The sequence below is a fragment of the Ambystoma mexicanum genome, chromosome 2p (assembly GCF_040938575.1).
Source record: "Ambystoma mexicanum isolate Mex_15411 chromosome 2p, UKY_AmexF1_1, whole genome shotgun sequence".
Classification (NCBI taxonomy): Eukaryota; Metazoa; Chordata; class Amphibia; order Caudata; family Ambystomatidae; genus Ambystoma; species Ambystoma mexicanum.
Window position 1 is genome coordinate 1,079,134,546 of NC_090923.1, and position 19,122 is coordinate 1,079,153,667.

Sequence of the window (19,122 nt, forward strand, 5' to 3'; positions counted from 1 at the left end):
AGCTTATCAAGAGATGGCTAATTGCCTCAGCTCGCTTGGCTTCATGATTTAGTTACTTGTAATATCTGACCCATACATGCATGGAATGATGATATTTATTCTTCACGGCGAGATTTTTCATTTGGCGTTTTCTCATCTGTTGATTAAGAACTACTTTGTAATAGTGAAGACCATGCTACACTAGGTTTGACCACTTTCAAAGGGGGCTGCAATCTTCTTTGTGTCCTTCTTTGCTCTGGCCGCTTTTACTGTACACAAACTGATGTTCTCTGATAGGTGGCCCAGTACCTATGTAGCCTCTGCAATCGCTATTGCTCCTTTGCGCTGTGGCAGTGTCTGTAACACTGAAATATAAAGGAGGGCTTGGTGGCTGAACATTTATAGACTGATGTGGAGCAATACTAATCATTGTTGATCGTAGCACCAAAAAGTACGATTTATCCTGGCCCTGAACGTTGGGAAAGGTGGTGAAAAATATTGGACAGCTGCAGATTTTTGGAGGTTGGTTTCTCTACCAGATCCTTTGACTCAGGATATCTGCCCGAATAACATGTCCGAGAATAAGAGGCTCACTTCTTTAATTCAAACAATGCTTTGAGGGGTGCATGTTTCTAGCGCCATAATATCCCCATCGCACAAACAACTTGAGTTGAGTCAAACCTCGTATGTTGCAACATGCCTGAGCCAATACAGTTTGCAGAAAGTGGTGCTTTGCCAAAGGCCCTCTTTGCAATCAAAGCACAACCTAGTTTATTCTTCACGAGAAAGTGAAATGAAATTCCAGTGCTATTTCGAATGCTCATTATTGGGAGGATGCTCACAGCTGGCGATTTTGTTTTTTCCTCCTCCTGGTTGGCCATTGTTCGTCCAAATCTGTTCTGCTGCTCGTAAAAAAGAACAGTTTTGGGTAAACCTGTAAAAGATGCCATACTGGAGAAGAAAGCGTTAGTTACTAGTAGTTCACAACCTGAACGTGTTTTCCAAGGCTTCACATTGGGCCTGCAAGAGGCCATTTTGCTAACAGCGTGGCAAACCGTAATGTCAAAATTGTGGATTAAAGCAGACGGTTGGAGGGTTGAATGTGAAATGATGGACCCTAATGCTCTGGAATCATTGTTAAAGGCGAGCAACTTTTGATCTAGCCCTGAGACTTTGCAGTCTTCCTCTTTATCCAATGTCTCCCTCATTCTTGAGAGTGCTGTCCTAATCCTAGTCCTGTTAGATTTCCTATCTCCTTTCTGTTCTTTTCCTATCTCCTTTCTGTCCTTACCTATCACCTGGTTAGGAAAGTGTTCTGTTGGAGCAACTCCCCCCCCCCCATATTTTATGGACCCCCCCCTCTCCCCCCCAAACGTTTTGCTTTTGCACTTTGTCCTGACTTTTTGTAGTGAAGTGAAGCCTTCAGCTTCACTCCAGTGGCCTTTTGCTCATATGTTGTGGGGAAACTGACTAGTCATTCAGACTTTTCAATACTGGGAAACTGTTTCCCTTAATCTTTTTTTATTTTTGTTATCTGTTTGAATAACTTTTTACCATTGCACAATGCATCGTCCAATGTAGTGCAATGGGATTTCTTTTGTATGACCATAGACTACACTCAAAGGGATTTCTGGTTACTTTTAAATGTGCCTAAAGATAAGCTGGTGGTAGCGGTTAGTTTTTCACTGCGTTTGGCTACTATTTATTTGTTTGTTTGTTAGGTGCTTATACAATAAGAATATACTGTTTCAAAGCATCCACAGGGCAGGGAGGGAGGGTGGGAAATACATTACAACACAATATAGGAGTGGAGGCGGAAGAGCGAGAGGGACAAACCTACTAAGCCTTTGAGTATTCAGAATGTGCAAGTGCAGAGAGGAAGAGCGAAGAGGAGGGGGGGGTAAGTGCTGGGGAGTTGAAGCTTGTTGGTGAGCCGTGGATGAAGTGATAGGAATGTTGTGCTACGTGGCTTAGGGCCGCGGGAGGTGTAGGGTGTGCCGATGCAAAGTGCTGTGGGTAGACAGGAGCTGGGAAGAATCGGTGTGGGAGGTGAAGTCCCCGAAGATGCATAAGGGCCAAGGACACCGATTCAGCAACTGTGGGATTAGCAGAGGAGAGAAGGAGGAGGAAAAGAGTAAAGTCTTAAGGAGCTTCTGGAATTTGAGAAGATCTTGTTCAACGGTGAGGGGGAGGCTATTCCAAAGGAGGGAGCCCGCAGAGGATAGTGAGCGACCCCCTGCCCTCTGTTTACAAAAACCTTTGCACACAGAGTTGGTGTCAGAGGAGCGAAGTGGTCTAGAGGGAGAGTATTTAGTCAGATAAAGTTGAAGATAGTGTGGACCCTGTAGTCAGCCTTGTGGATGATGCAGAGGGATTTGAATTTAATCCGTGCAGCAACCGGGAGCCAGTGAAGACTTTTTAGTGCAGGAGAGATGCGGTCCCTGGGTTTCAGCTCAAGGATAAGTCTTGCTGCCTTATTCTGGATGAGCTGGAGGCGTTGTGGAGTGGAAGAAGGAAGATTCGGGAGGAGGCTGTTACAGTAGTCAGTCTAGAGAACCAGGGCTTGAGTCACATTGAGCCTCCTGAGGGAAAGCGAGAAAAGGTAGAATTCCTTTGAGAAGGAAGCGCTGATAGTTGGACTTCTTGTCAAAGATGACTCCAAGGTTTCTGGCTTCAGTTGAAGGTGCAGGGGGAGAGTCCAAGGAGGAAGGCCAGAGTGAGGGGAAGGAGGGAGCAAGAGTCCCAATGGGAAGGATCTGTTTTCCAGGCATTGAGGCAAAGATCACTGGAGGTGCACCAGGACTGCATGGCAGATAGGCAGTTAGGGATGATGGAAGATGCAATAGAGTCAGCAGGGAGTGTGACGGAGCTGTGTGTATTCTTCGTAACACTGGAAGTTGGGGGAGATGAGGAGTGCAAGGAGAGCAAGGTAGAGGTTATAGAGGCAGGGGCAGAGTATAGAGCCCTGGGGGACACTATAGGTGGAGCTGGAAATAGTAGAGGAGAGGGGGCCCAGGATGACTTGGGAAGAGCGGTTAGTGAGGAAAGAGGACAGCCAATTCAGTGCCCGTTCCGAGATACCAAGTGTATTGTGGAGCCGCTGTATGAGGATGGAATGGGTTACTGTGTCAAATGCAGAGGAGAGATCGAGAAGGATAAGGACAGATGGGGAGCTGGAGTCCAGAAATGCAAGCAGCTCTTCATTCATCAGTGTTCAGAAGAGCAGTTTCTGTGCCTCTGTATTCTCGTAATCCAGATTGATGGTTGTGGAGGTCGTCACCAAGTGCGAGAGTTCAGTTGGGGCAAGGCCAGCTTCTCAAGTATCTTTCCCAGGAAGGAGGTGATGGAGATAGGGCGATAGCTGGCAGGGCAGGTAGGGTCAGAGGAAGTTTTGTTTTCAGGAATGGTCGCACAAGGGAGTGCTTAAGGGGGAAGATCCCGTGATGAGTGGTTGTAGAAATCACTGAGAGCAGGCGCAAGAGAGCCAATGTTATCCTTGATGGTCCTGGATGAGCAAGGGGAGACCTGTTTAGAAGAGAGGGAGTGGTGGAGGTGGTGTGTGGGCGGAAGGAAGGTGGTGTGGAGGGGGGATTGTGGGATGGGTTGTGAGGGAGTGTAGAAAGGGTGGTCAGAATGTCCTGAGTTTTGGTGGCAAAGTGTGAGGCCAGTGCATTGCAGAGGGCCTGGGAAGGAGAAGGGGAGGAGGAGACTGTGGAGCGGTTGGCTAGTTTCCTGCAGATTTTGAAAAGTTCAGCCGAGTTATTGGATGCGCTGCAGACCCAGATGGGAGGAGGGAGTGGTTTGGCCGAGAGGAGAGGAGAGGATGACTCTCTCGAAAAGGGACGGCGAATAGGGCGTGCCAGTAATACTATCCCTAGTGTGACGTCCCCTGTACCCATGATCCCTCACGCGTGTAGATCCCTCAGATAGTATTTTTCTGGCATGAGGTGTAGCGTGAGTACAGTTGTATCCAAGCAGATATGATGGACACGATCATAAGCATCCATGTGCCTTCTCTTTTCGAGGGGAGGAAGGGTGGGTCGCGTGTGAATCTAAGCAGATACAAGCATCAGAAATACGATTACGGTGAATAATGTATCCCTTCTGAGACTTGTGGAATCTGCTTAGATCACATGCAGTGCTTAGATTAGCGAGCAGTGGAAGAGGAGGTGGGATGTGAGAAGGTTTATGAGTGAATAAATGTCTTGGAACCGTTTGTCCCACTTGTGTATCTGTCTTGGAATGGGTGTCAATGCAGTCGTGCTGAGTAAAAGTATGTATAGAGCTCCATGTAGCTGACTTGCAAATACTGTCTAAAGGGACATTTGCAATGAAAGCCAGAGTGGCTCCAGTACCTCTTGTGGAGTGAGCCCTGGGCGTAAAAGGCAGTGTCTTATTTTATAGGGAATAGCACAGTTGGATACATCTGACTATCCACCTAAAGATGGCATTCTTAGAGATGCGGTCACCTTTTCCGCCCAGCACTATGGAGACAAACGGTTGATCTGTTTTTCTTAGCGGTCTGGTCTTGTCTACGTAGTAGAGGACTGCTCTCCTCACCTAGGCGTTTTACCTCAGCTGAGCTTTTGGGTTCCTGGAAGAAAGCAGGTAGCTCAATTGACTGGTTTACATGAAATTTGGAAATGAATTTAGGTGAGAACCTAGGGTGAGTACGTAAAACCATCTTGTCTTTGTGTACAACAAAGAAGGGATCCTGCACTTACAAAAGCTTGAATTTCACTGACCCAATTTATGGAAGTGATAGCTTCTAAGAAGGCAGTTTTATAATTCAGGTGTTTGAGACTAGACTTGTGCATAGGCTCGAAAGGGGGTCCCATGAGCTTAGCGAGTACCACATTGAGGTCCCACCCTGGCGGCGGGTTAGAAATTGGAGGGTGGAGGCTCTTTGCTCCTTCCATAAAAGCTTTGATGACTGGTACTTTCCACCATGAGACCTTAATGTGAGAGGTCGTGTAGGCTGACAAAACCACCAGGTGGACCTTTAGGGAGTTAAATACTAACCCTGCACCTAGCAAATGGAGCATATAAGTTAGAATGTGTGATGGAGTACATTCTATAGGGTGACTTGTTTTTAATGTTTGGTTTTCTTGATTCTTTCAAGATATCCATACATCTGTGGCAGGTTGAGATGCCCGAACTCTATGACTTCAGGAGCTATGCTGCCAAGTTCATTGAGTGCGGGTGTGGGTGCACTGTTAGCCCCTCGTGCTGGGTGAGTAGGTTGTACTGGCACGGGAGTTTGATGGGATCGCACATCGCCAGTTAGCAGCTGTGGATACCATGGTTGTCTCGACCACTTAGGAGCAACTAGGATAAGTGTCATTGGTTCCTTGTGTATTTTGTTGACCACCTTCCTCATTAGAGGGGTTGGTGGGAAAGCGCAGCCAAATGTCCCTGACCAGTTCATCCATAGGGCGTTCCTCTTGGAGCCTGGCTGGTGGAACCTGAACGTGAAGTCTGGGCATTGACTGTTTTCGCTTGTGGGGAATAGGTCTATTGTGGGCAAACCTCACTGAGAGAAGAGGTGTTCTACGACATCTTTGTGTAGTCGCCATTCGTGTTCCTCTGGAAGGGGATCTCTGCTCAGAGAGTCTGCTAGTGAGTTAAGTTCCCCTGGAACATGTTGGGCTGACAGGTAAATCTTCCGTTTGAGTGCCCATTTCCAAATTTGTTGGGCAAGCTTGACCAGATTTAGAGAACGAGTGCCCCCCTGCTTGTTTATGTAAAACTTGGCAGTTCTGTCTGTAAGGATCTGCACTGACTGGTTCCATAAGAGGTGTTCGAATGCCCGAAGCGCTCTGAATACTGCTAGAAGTGCCAGCAGATTGATGTGGTTCTGAGCAATCTTGCGAGACCACAGACCCTGAGCTATGTGGTGGAGGTAGTGAGCTCCCCACCCTGTTAAGGAGGTGTCTGTTGTGAGGATGGCCTGAACCTCTGAGTCGTAGAAGGGTTTTCCTCTCGTTAGATTCTCTCTTGTCCACCAGCGAAGATTCTGTACTAGTGTTGGCGAAATGACCACTAGATCGTCCCACTGACCACTTGCTTGAGACAACTGTTTTGCCAACCACTCCTGCATGGGTTGCAGGCGCAGGGGCACGTGGGGAACCAGGTAAATGCAAGACGCCATCATGCCTAGCAAACGCATAGCTTTGCGCACCCTTACTTGGCCACCGGCTTGGTATTGAGGAATTTGTAGCAACACATTTCGAATTCTTGCCTCTGACGGAAAGGCCAACCCCTCTTGAGTATTTAGGACAGCTACTAGGAACTGTTTGCAGGTGTTTGGCACGAGGCTTGACTTTTTCTCGTTGATGGAGAAACCCAATTGAAAGGGGAGGTTGATGGTTCTTTGGATGTTTTGTCTGCAAATTAGGGGGGACTCCCCTGTAATGAGCCTGTCGTCCAGGTAAGGGTACACTGGGATTGCCTCCCTGCGCAGGTGCGCTGCCACTACCGCCAGTACCTTGGCGACTACCCTTGGAGCCGAGGCTGTTCCGAAGGGCAGCACCTTGAATTGGTAGTGCTGGTTCGCTATCTTGAAATGCAAGAATCTTCTGTGCGCTGGGAACATTGAAATATGAAAATAGGCATCTTTCATATCAAGTGTTGCCATGTAATCCCCCTTTTTTAGTAGGGGGATTACCTCTTGTAGCGTAGTCATGCAGAACATTTGTGGCTTGACATACTTGTTTGCAGGTTGCAAATCTAATACTGGGCACATTGTGAGATCTTTCTTTGGCACAAGGAAGTAGGTTGAATAAATACCCTTGTTTACCTGATGCTCCGGGACGACCTCGATGGTGTCCTTTGATAGCAAAGTTGCGATCTCTTCGAGAAGGATTTTCTGGTGTTCCTGCGAGTGTACTTTCTGTCTTGGAGGATGGTCGTGGGGGCGCTGTAGTAACTCGATGCAATAGTCTGAAGACACTGTGGAAGCACCCATCTGTCCGAGGTGATCCACTCCCATGCGTGGGTGAAGTTGGTAATGCGCCCCCCCCCTACTGGGGGATGCACGGGAGGGGACCTGGAACGGAGTGTCAATGTTTGGTAGGTGGCGTACCACCTCTAACGGGGCTGCCTCTTCCCCGCCCACGACCTCTGCGCTGCCCTCTTGGGTAGCCCTGGGAAGATTGTAACTGGCAATTCCCCCACGATGAGCCATGGTTTTGTCTATAGTTTGACCCGCGTTGGCAATTCCGGCCTCGAAAGCGGCAAAGATTTGCATTTCCCCTCTGTCCAGAGGGTTTGATGGTGAGTTGACCAAGTGATTTCAATGTGTCATACTCCTCTTGCGCCATTTTGAGTGCATCTTTGACGGCTTTGCCGAATAATACATTCGGCTCGAACGGCATGTCTATCAGGGTCACCTGAGTTTCTGGTTTGACTCCTGACTGTCTTAACCATGCATGCCTCTTAATGATCGTGCCCTCAGTGTTTTATTCTACCGGCATCATCAGCTGCGTCGAAGTTGGTCTTCAGGAGACAGCCCGACACTGCTCTTCCCTCAGCTGCTACTTGCGCTAACTGGAACTTTAAGGGTTCAAGTGCAGAGGAGGAAAGCAATGCAGTTACTTCCTCTCACTTATGGCAATTATAGCTTGCTAAGAAGGTGGCACTGTTGGCTAGCCTAACCTGATAAGCTGCAGATGAAGCAACCTTCCTCCCTAGACCATAGATCTTTTTGCTTCCTTTATCTGGAGGAGCCTCCGAGGAAGCAAGTGGGGTTCCTGCCCTCTTTCTAGTGGTTGAATCGACTAGGGAATTTGGCTTTAGTTGTCCCCTGATATACAGAGGGTGCAGGGAAAAATAAATTTTCAACACGTGGATTTACTGCACGTGCAAGGTTGGGTGTTTGCAAGGAAGGTAGAATTCTGCGCTGGACTGATTTTAGTAAAGGGATGGACTGCATTACTGCCCTTTTTGTTCTGCGAAATCTGTCCTCCTGAACTTCCTGTGTCTATTTGGAAGTGTTCAGCAGCCTTAGCCAACACCTCATTAAGGAGAGGCTGGTTATCGACTGGTGAATCATTAATAGGAGGGTCCCTCCTCGAATTGTGGGTCAGGTTCTTAATGGTAAGAACTTGGGTCATAAGGCTGCACTACAAAGGGGTCTATTACGAAGTCCTGAAGGGGAGTATCAGAGCGAGCCCTCTTAGGAGGGGGTTGAGGAGAGACAGGAGTGGCCCTGGAACCAGAAGGAGCTGAGGTGGGAGGGGTGCTCTTATAACTCTGAAAATAGTTAGGATCACTTTCATAAAAATTTGCCATAAAGGTCATCCTTTTCATTACCCTGTATGTCCTGAGCGCTCCATTCCTTGGAGCTTGGTATAATCACAGGCTCAGTGTTAAGGCCAATGTCCTCATCTGTGGGAGGTATAACTTTGGTCTTGGGGGCTGACTGATGTTGTTTTTTTATTTTTATTTTATAGCAGCCTTGTCCTCCCTATGCTTCTCTTTAGAAGTGTGGGTATCTTTAGATGACTTTTTGAGATGTATACCCTCCCACCCCCATGGCTAGAAGTGGTCTTGCTAGACTTTTGGAGGATTTCCGCTTGGTCCGACGCATTGCGTCGACTTTCGGCGGCGTGATCCGACGAGCATCAAATTCCAGGTGTAGGGTTGTACGTGGAGAGTCTAGTTTCGGTAGTGGGTTGAGACACGGTGTCGTCAACGGACAACCGGGTGTCTGTAGCGGTTTGATGGACACCTTTTTTCCGTCCGAGGACTGGTGGGCCTAGTTGTGCGGCAACCGCTATCGGGACCGCCCAGAAGACAAGAACTCGGTGGAACGGTCTCTAGGTGCTGACCGTTGCCGATGCTCGACACGCGTGCCCAGTCTCGGCTGGGGCTAGTGTGCTTGGTGGTGGATGTTCGTGTTGCGCTTTTGCCGCCAGTTGTGGTCCCCACAACATGGCTGCCGGGCAGTCCTACGGGGTCTGGGATCTGCACCTGGGTAGCTGAAGCAGCCCTGTCACCCCCAACATCCGATTCGGCTGTGTTGCTGCCATCGCTGAAAGCACCCTCTACGTCCATGGCCTCGAGCTGCCTGGCGTAGTAGGCCCAGCGCTTCGTGGAGTGGTCCTTTATGGTTTTTCGGTTTGAAAAGCCTACAGGCCTTACAAGATGCCTCAAAGTGGTCTCGAGGGAGACACAAATTGCAAACAGTATGTTTATCTACCCAGGGAAACTTCTTGTTACACTTGGGGCAGAATTTAAATGGAGTACTCTCCATAAGGTGGCAGCAGGGTGAATATATGTAGGAAAAAAGGGGAATATCTATATATATGTATGACCTCCCCCCCCACTCTCCCTCCTGACTGGGCCGAGGCCCAATGTGGCCTTCCAAGTCCTGGGGTTAGTCGCAGCAGTCTTCGACAGAAGTCTCTCCGATCATCACCGGCGTCGTTATTCGGAGTCGGGTGAACAAAGGATAGGAAGAGTTCTAGCGGTAATTGAAATATAGATAAGGCTTTACGCCCATAGGAACTCTGCACACATGCGTCCGACTAGTATGGCGAAAAAAACAATCTGAGGGACCTACACGTGTGAGGGATCATGGGTACAGGGGACGTTACACTAGGGATAGTATTACTGGCATGCCCTATTCGATGTCCCTTTTCGAGTTTCGAAAACAACTGTAATACTCTGCAGCTTCTGCTAGATGTCGACCTATACACAGCATGTTATCTAAGCAGATTCCACAAGCCTCAGAAATATATATTTCTGATGCTTGTTAATCTGCTTAGAATCACATGCTGTGCATATGGTCCGACATCCAGTGGTAACCGCAGAGTATTGCATATTGTCTTTCGGGGACCGAAGGGGGACATCTGCATAGGTGTGTCTGTAACACTATCCCTATCGTGACGTGTAGTGTACCCAAAATCCCTCAAGCGCCGAGGTCCCTCAGATTGTTTTTTTCCGACCCAGATAACTGGTCGCTCTATAGCGGAGCTCTTACGTAAGAGACATTGTTTATCTTTAGGCCGACATTGTCGGTTATTTTCCCCCCTTAAGTCACTTCGACGGCAAGAAAGAACTTCGATGAAGACTGCATGGAGTTTCTACGGTGGTGGATTTCAGCGCCTAAGATCCGGCAGCTCAGGCATCCACGTGGCCGGGTCTTCTGGCCGGCCTACACAGTAGGGAGAGTGGGGTGGGCTTGGGTTGGCCATATCTTTTGTTATGTCTTTCCTCTCCCCCCCCCCTTTGCCCTCTAGGTCTGGTCATCTTTGTTGACACATTTTGCTATGGAAAGGACTCAATTTAGGTTCTGCCCTAAGTGTAGCATCAGATACCCATGGAAAGACTAGCACTGAAGGTGTAATTCTTGTCTCCCCTTAGATCATGACGAGAAGCGATGTGCGGCTGTCATGATCTCTGCTTCCAAAAGGTCAGGGTTTTCCCAACTCCCTTGGAAGCAGATCCATAACCCAGGTTCCGAGTGCCAACCAGTCCCAATTGGGACCTTTTGGACCCAGTCCTGGCGCCAGTGGCACCAGGCTCATAAATATGCCCAGTCCCAGCGCTGGAAGCGCCGGGCTCATAATGCTTGGGTGGACTTACCTGCAGCAGACCATGCTGCTTACTTGCCTGCCAGTTGAGTCTCTGATCCTCTTCTGTTTGGAACTACTTTTCCTGTTGGGTGGGGCAGGAGCCACTCCCTAGATTCAGAACACTGGAACTCTTCTGGAAAGCAGGAACTCTTTTCTTACCTAGGCGTGGCTGTGGAAGGAGACACCTAAGCACTACAGGAGGCTATTTAAACCACACCCGATGGATGAATCTTGCTTTGCGTTATTCTGCATCCTCAGCAGCAGAACGCTCATCGTGTCTTCTGCATCTGATCCTGGGCCTAAGGAAAAAGGCTTACCATTCTGAATCCAGTCTTCAGCAACACCTATAAAGACAAGAAAGAACAGGTTAGCATTACGGTCTTCAGTGACAGCTCTTCACTTACCTGGTCCATCGGCTGTCACCAACGCCTCGCGCTGCATTCCGGCATCTGAAAGACAAAGGCTTACCTACTCTTCGTGCGCTCCGGAGGTCTTCACACTGCATTCCGGCATCTGAAAGACAAAGGCTTACCTACTCTTCGTGCGCTCCGGAGGTCTTCACACTGCATTCCGGCATCTGAAAGACAAAAGCTTACCAACTCTTTGCACGCTCCGGAGGCCTTCGGCGCTGCACCCCGCATCTGAAAGACAAAACAAGGTGCGTTTAAAGACATTGGGGAACTTTAATACTCACGTGCCATCACTCCTTTCCACATCTAACCCAGTGGGTATTCCGGCACCCTGCAGCCGCCCCGAACTTGTACCTGCAACATAAAAAGACAGTAAGAGCGCATCGTGAAGCAGGCAACAAGCGCTTACTTACGTGCTTCCAGGCGCTTCTATTCATCACACGGGCTCCATCTTCAACTCACTTCAGCCCGCCATCCGCCATCGCCGGAACCCTGCAAAACAAGAGACATCATTACTAAAGACTTTAAAGACATTAGAATTACTCGAAACTTACCGTTCGTGCAGTAAACGACGGACAGCAGTCCTCTGAAGTCAAGAGGCCTGCTCCCCTTATCCAGTGAAGAAACTGGTTACAGCACCCTGCCTCGAGGCAGATGGAGAGCACGGCGTTCACTTACCTAAGGTGAGAGCGTTAACCTTTGGGGTTCTACAGGAGAAGAGAAAGGGAAGAAGAGAGAGACATTCAATAACCCAGTTCATTAATCCCACATTTTCTATCTGCAGACATCTTACCCTTCGAGCCAGACATACAGTGCACAGAGGTCCAGCCCAAAGAGCCAGCCGTGTGTTACACATCACCTTTGAAGATACGGTATACGCCCAGTCAAGACCGGCGCCTCTATGGGAATCAGGTGAGCGTTACAGCGGCTTGTAAGCTCCTTCAGCCTAAGACCCTTAAGGAGCGCTGTGTTAAGCGGTGGGCTGCGTATGGTATGTCGCGGGCGGAACCCTCTTACCCCACTGCCACACCTGCCAAAAGTGACGGGGGCACCACCGATGACCAAACGTCTGTAGCGGATGTTATAGACCTTGAGGCGGACACTTCTAGGTCTGCCACGCCCATCCCCCGACCCTTTAAGGCCTGACGCAAGTCTTGCTTCAGGGACAACACCCGGCGACTGGGGTGTACAAAGACCACATCACACTAAAACACACAACCTCACCACCGATTTCGACGAGTATGTTGAAAAAGGTGAAAGCGCAACAGGACTGTCTATAATTTCGGCGGATTCCTCTGATCGTGCAGATCAACAGCCTTCCCCACATCCGCAGCAGCGTCTTGCACTGGGCATTCCAAAAGACAAGGGCGCTACCCCTAAATCGGGTTACACACCAAAGCGCACGCTTTCGAAGTCTCCGGTTGTCCCTAAAGGCCCGGTAGGCCCAAAGCCTACAACTAGGCCTCCAGCCGAAAAATCTACCGCTAGGCCCTGTACTGCCGCGGTAGATGGTAGATCTACCGATAGACCTTCGGACCTGTTAACTCACGTCGAATCGGCAGAGATTGAACACAGTATCGTGAGAATTACTTCGGCGGTTGGCCTGGTACCTACCATGTCGAAACGCATGGGGCAGGCCGCGGACAAGTCGAAAGATGCGCCATGGTGCCCTGATTCTTGGGAAACCTACGAGGACAGTCATGAGCCTCTTTCCAACACCCTCAGAGACATATTTCAACGCCAAGGGGCGGAAGAAGACGTTTTCCCACCCGTGGGCCCTTCTGGTTCCTCTAAGTGGACAAGGGAGAAATTTGATGGGTATATGGATTGTCTTGAAGGGATTATCCTTTTCTGAACATCCTTCCCCTAAGATATCTCGTGGAGAACCTATTCTTAAAGCAGCTCCACGTATCCAAGAAAACTGGACTCTCAGCCCTTAGTCCCTGTCCATCATGAGGACGTTGTCCAGATGGATACTTATCAGGACATCTACAGTGAAGAAGAAGATTACAATGAGGACCAGGCGAATGCCATGGACAACTGGGAGGAAACCCAGCATGTGGAAACTGAACCATGGACGCTCCCCACGCAAGATCAGGACACTGATGTTCTGTGCCTGGATGCTCCTCTGTCCATCCCGGCTCGCCAGGCCTCGCCTGTAGATGCCCAAATGGCCTTCAATGCCATCTTAAAGAAGGCAGCAGATCCTTTTCAGATCACTGCTCTAGAGGCGGTACCTGAGCAAGACTTTGTGGAGGACATTCTCAAGGAGAAACCCCCCTCAAGCGGAGGCATTCCGCTCCTGAATTCTGTCAAAAGACGATTGGCCCCCTCCCTGGTAACGCCAGCTCAAACCCAAGAATGGAGAAGCTATTTTGGCCAGCCCCTTCGGACCCTAAATATATTCAAAACCATGCCACCCCGACTCCCTGGTAGTGACTACCAACAGAAAACGGGCAGGAGTACCCCTTGCTACGGGGGAGGAACCTCCGGATAAAGAATCCAAGAGGTTGTACGCCCTAGGTAAGCGTGTTACCTCAGCAGCTGCATACACCACACGCATAGCGAATAACACCACGTTGCTGGTGAGTTATGCAGACGCTCCATGGAACCTGGTACAGGAAGGTCTCCTGGAGGTTCCTGAACCCGTCGGGTCCAGGCTTCTTACCATTGTGGCCGAAGATAGGCAGGTAAACTAGAATATCATCAAAAACATCCTGGACACCGCTGTGACAGCAGGCAGGTCTCTGGTTCAGGGCACTTTACTCAAGCAGCACGATTAGCTTCGTAATTCGGGCTTCAAGCCTGAAACACAGGACGCGCTTATCAACATACACATCGAAGAGACCAACCTCTTCGGGAAAGCGGTCGATGATGCCCTGGAGATGGCCAAGAAAGAGCACGAGACTCTTAAGTCATTGCAACAGTTAACTCAAAAACTCCCCCCCGTCCCCAAAAGGGGTGGTGGTTCTCCTCGGTCCTTTCGAGGGCAGTCCCGTGCAAATCAGAACAAATACAGCACGGGAAACTATAACTCTGGACAAACATCAGTAAGCCCCGCCTACTGCCCACCAAGGGGTCAACGACGCAGCAATGGCAGAGGTAGAGGCCCCAATCCCAGAGGAGCCGCAGCCTCTGGTCAGAAATGACCATCAGATCCAGGCCCCTCCCATGTTGCCACGGTCAGGGGGCGTTTAACATCTTTCCTCAAGGCATGGGAGGGTATAACTTCAGACCAGTGGGTTATAAAGATGGTCGCCCACGGGTACTGTGTGGAATTCGCCCGACCACCACAGTTCAGACCACTGCGCTCATGGCGCCTCTCACCGGACCATCTACAGATCCTGAATCAAGAGGTGGAAGCGCTGCCGGGAAAGGACGCCATAGAAGCCGTCCCTATTCTTCAGGTAAACAAAGGTATTTATTCAGTGTACTTCCTTGTACCCAAAAAGGATCTCACCATCCGCCCTGTTCTAGACCTGCGCCCAGCGAACAAATTTATTAAACTTCGAATGTTTTGTATGGTAACACTACAGGAGGTGATCCCACTGTTGAAACAGGGGGACCACATGACAACATTGGCCATGAAAGATGCATACCATCATATTTCAATGTTGCCAGCGCACAGGAAATATCTAAGGTTCATGATACAGGACGGGCATTACGAATTCAAAGTGCTCCCCTTCGGCATCGCCTGGGCGCCAAGGGTGTTTACAAAGCTCCTGGCAGTAGTAGCAGCACACCTGCGCAGACTGTCTGTCCCCGTTTACCCTTCCCTCGACGACTGGCTCCTAACAGGGGACCCTTACGATACATGCTTTTTGAACACCCAGAATACCGTAGACCTTCTGTTCCGTCTGGGATTCTCCATCAACGACAAAGTCCAGTCTAGTCCCCAGTCACAAAAAACAATTTCTGGGGGCTCTTATCTGGACGAAGGACGGCCTCGTCTTCCCCTCCGAGAGGCTTCAGAATATGCTTTTTCAGATCCCTCCATGTGTAGCCAGTCGGGAGGTGAAGGTACGCAAAGCCATGCATTTGCTAGGGATGATGGCGTCATGCATATACTTGGTTCACCATGCGTAGTTGCGCATGCAACCCATGCAAGAGTGGCTCAACAGCCAGTGGTGTCAGGCCAGCGGACAATGGGAAGATCTGGTAGTTGTCTCACCAGCCCTCTTTCTCTACCGTGGTGGTCAAGGGAAAACCCTTTGAAGATGAAAACCTTCACCACCTCTGCAGTGGAAGCCACTCTCACGACAGACTCATCTCTCATGGGTTGGGGGGCGGGGAGGGCTCACCTGCTTCAGCAGACAGCACATGGAGTGTGGTCCCCACAGGTAGCATCCAACCATATAGATCTACTGGAGCTATTAGCAGTATTCAAGGCACTGAAAGCCTTTCAAACGCAACTACAACAGACAGAACCACAGCCATGTATTACCTGAACAAACAAGGCGGCAGACACTCTTCAGGGATATCCAAGCTGTCCCAGACCATTTGGATGTGGGTTCTCAAACACAAGATGTTCCTACTGTCACAACACGTTCCAGGAGAACTCAATCTTCTAGCGGATGTGGTCATCAGGGATTTACCACTGCCCGTAGAATACAAATGGCGTCTGCACGAAGACAATCATGTCCAACGTCTTCGCAGAATGGGGCTTCCCAGAGATAGACCTGTTCGCTACACAGGAGAACGCCCAATGCCAAGACTATGCCTCCAGGTACCCCCAGAACCGCTGAAAGGGGAATGGTCTTTGGATAACATGGTCAGGGAAATTTGTTTATGCTCCCCCACCCACCCCCCCAACTCCCCTACTCAACAAGATAGTGCACAAGATGCACCAGGAACCAGTCACCATGATTATTGGTAGCCCTGCCAACCCTGGTTCGCACATCTAATGGAAATGTCCCTCTCCCCACCAGTGAAACTACCCTGCCTGTAAAACATGTCTCAGGACAGGGGGGAGACCCTACACCCCTGCCCACAAACTCTGAATTTAGCGGCCTGGCTCCTGAGGTCATAGAGTTTGGACCCCTTCAGCTCCCACAGAGATGCATGGATATTCTCAGGGAAGCTAGAAAACCTAACACCCGTTATTGCTATGCCAGCAAATGGAAACGGTTTGCCATCTGGTGCAAAACCAAGGGCGTCAATCCCATAGATTGCTCACCCATACACATGGTGCTGTACCTAACACATTTGTTAGACACAGGGTTGGTATTCAATTCCCTAAAGATTAATCTGGCTGCTCTTTCAGCATACACCACGTCACAACAAAAGGTGTTGTGGTGGAAAATACTGGTGATTAAAGCTTTTATGGAAGGGGATAAGAGGATTTATCCTCCCATTTCTCACCCAGCTCCTGGATGGGATCTAAATGTGGTTTTAACCAGACTCATGGGATCTCCCTTTGAGCCAATGCATAAAGCAAATCTAAAAGATCTTACTTACAAGATGGCCTTCTATCAGAATGGTTACTGAACTACAGGCCCTTTCAGTTCTAGGCCCGTTTGTGACGGTCCACAGGGATAAGGTAGTTCTGTGCACTAACCCCAGGTTTGAGCCTAAATTAATCTTGAAGTTCCATGTCAACCAATCGATCGAACTACCTACTTTTTTCCAGAACCCCACTAGCATGGCTGAAAGAAGCCTACACACACTAGATGTGCGCTGGGCAGTCATGTTCTACCTGGAAAGAACTAAACCACCGAGGAAAACAAACCAGTTTTTCGTTTCAGTGGCAGTTGATAGAGAAGGGGATCCTGTCTCTAAATCTGCTATCTAAAGGTGGATTGTCAAATGCATCACACTATGTTACGCTCTTGCTAAGAGAGAACTGCCCTTCAAGCCTAGAGCACACTCTACTCTGGGCACTGGGGCTTCCATAGCATTCATTGCAAATGTTCCCCTAGAGTCCATTTGCAAAGCGGCAACATGGAGTTCTGTACATACCTTTACAAAACACTATTGCCTAGACACTCATTCTAGGTCCGATTCTCAGGTGGGACAAGCAGTACTAAGACTCCTTTTCTCTACTGTTCCTTCTCACAACCCACCTCCAACTCTGGGTACTACTCTCTAGTCTATGCACAGCATGTGATTCTAAGCAGATTAACAAGCATAAGGAGACATGCATTACTCACCGTAACAGCATTTCTGATGATTGTATCTGCTTAGATTCACATGTGCCATCCCTACCTCCCCGCTCTGGGTGGAAGGAACATAGACGTCTTACTACTTTCTCTCTTCATGTACTTGCTCACAATAGCCTTGTGCTCCTGTGTGGCAGAAAAAATCAAATCTGAGGGACCTCGGTGCGTGAGGGATTTTGGGTACACTACACGTCACAGTAGGGACAGTGTTACAGACATGCCTATGCCGACGTCCCTATTCCTCTTGGAATGGGGGATGCCTTCTGCTCTTATTTCCCTTCTTCCACCTCTAACCTTCTCCTCCTGGGGGATTTCAACATTCAACTGGACCAGGACCTACTTCACCCAGATTGTCCCCTGATGTTGCTGTGCATCGGTGACTGTACCTGAAACCGGCTTTCCTGCATATAGTCGACTGTCCTGAAGAGCCAAGTACCGGTGCATGCTGCATTGTTTCACAAGAGGTTGCACACATCTCCTGGACACAACCAGAACTCCTTTTGCACCAGCAGCTCCTGGGCTTCTTTGACAGGAAAACTTACCTCAGGTGACCCGCCAACGACCTGCCAAGTCCAGAGAAATTTTGTAGTATGGGGTACGTTACTGTTATACTTACCTGCACCCCTATATCCACCCCTTTTTACAAGTTTGGAAACTTTTAAATAGTTTTTCAAAAGTTTGGCTTTGGCAATACTTGTTGCCGAAAGCCCTTCAAAAGCTGGGAACATTCTTACTCGCCAGTATACGTCTTCTGACTTTTTGAATCATCTTCCTATCTTTTTCCCATTCCCTAAAACGTTTGGAAACTTTTTGAACTTTTGGCCCAAGGCCCCATACAACTTAAAGTTGTACTTCAGGCATCGGGTGATTAGGGGTGGGGTAAATTGGTCATTTGGCACTGACAAATTGTGACTTTACATATGCATTTTATTATTTAGTATTGTGATATTACTACCTGTTATTAGTAAATGTTCATATTGTGTGTTTTTGACCAGTAATACTCTACGTGTAATCTTTGATTGCCCTTTGTGTGGTCTCATTGTGGACCCCTTACCACACTCTCCTCTCCTGAGACACTCTCCATGCTACCTTGATTGGTTTGGCTAAGCTCCCAGAGTTACCCTGTTCACTATAACTAGGTTGGCCCCCTAAACATCTGTCCACCAGGCCGGGTTTAGAAATCAAGTCTAACATACCTTCTCTCCTGAACACTGGTACTTTTTCAGTCCTGAAGCTATTTGTGCCTTCCTGAGTATGTTTCTCTCTGCACTGTTAATAATGCTGATCTGCCGTAATCTTGAGACTCCACTTCAACTATTGTCCCCTAAGTTATCTACTCTGTGTTACATTTGATGAACAAAAATTGTTTCAATTAATGCTTACTGGTTATCCATTGTGCTCCTTCCACAGAGAGTGGCTGCAAAATTCCCTGGTGATCATGACCGCCTGCGCCGAATGTCGCTCGTAGAAGAGAGTGGCGTGAAGAGGATTAACATGGCCCACTTGTGCATTGTGGGATCCCATGCTGTGAATGGTGTTGCGCAGATTCACTCTGACATCATCAAGGATACAGTGTAAGTACAACCTGATTACCCTTGGTAGCAAGATTTTCCAAAATTCCTTTAGTGATTTAGGAAGAATAATCAGTAGTTTTAGACCGGGTGTCCCTTAACTTATTTCTTGCTCTCAAAATGGTAGTGTGGCTGATCAATCCAGGGTGCTCTCCCAGAAGGGGAGAGGGGTGGCCATAAGCTACAGAAAGTACACTAGCACACCATAAATGAGGGGCCACATAGTAAATTACTGAAAAGGTATGCTTTCTATGAAGTTGTGCATGTAGTTATATGTACAAAACAGGCACGTGTGTTAACACTGGGAAGGATTAATACAAAAAAATGGTTAAGTGTCTGTAAAAACAGAGTAACAATTTAAACCAGTTTAAAACGCAGGTTTCCAAGTAAGACCTTTAGATAGTTTTGACAATTTACTTCTGAA

The 19,122-nt window shown here is 48.7% G+C and overlaps 1 protein-coding gene across 1 annotated transcript in view; it reads left to right on the plus strand.

The window, feature by feature from the left end:
* PYGM (glycogen phosphorylase, muscle associated) overlaps positions 1-19,122 on the plus strand; it is a 311,215-nt gene that overhangs the window by 184,915 nt on the left and 107,178 nt on the right. Inside the window, exon 11 of the mRNA XM_069645036.1 lies at positions 18,538-18,701. Coding sequence (XP_069501137.1) covers positions 18,538-18,701 — 164 coding nt within the window. The remainder of the gene's footprint in view (positions 1-18,537; positions 18,702-19,122) is intronic.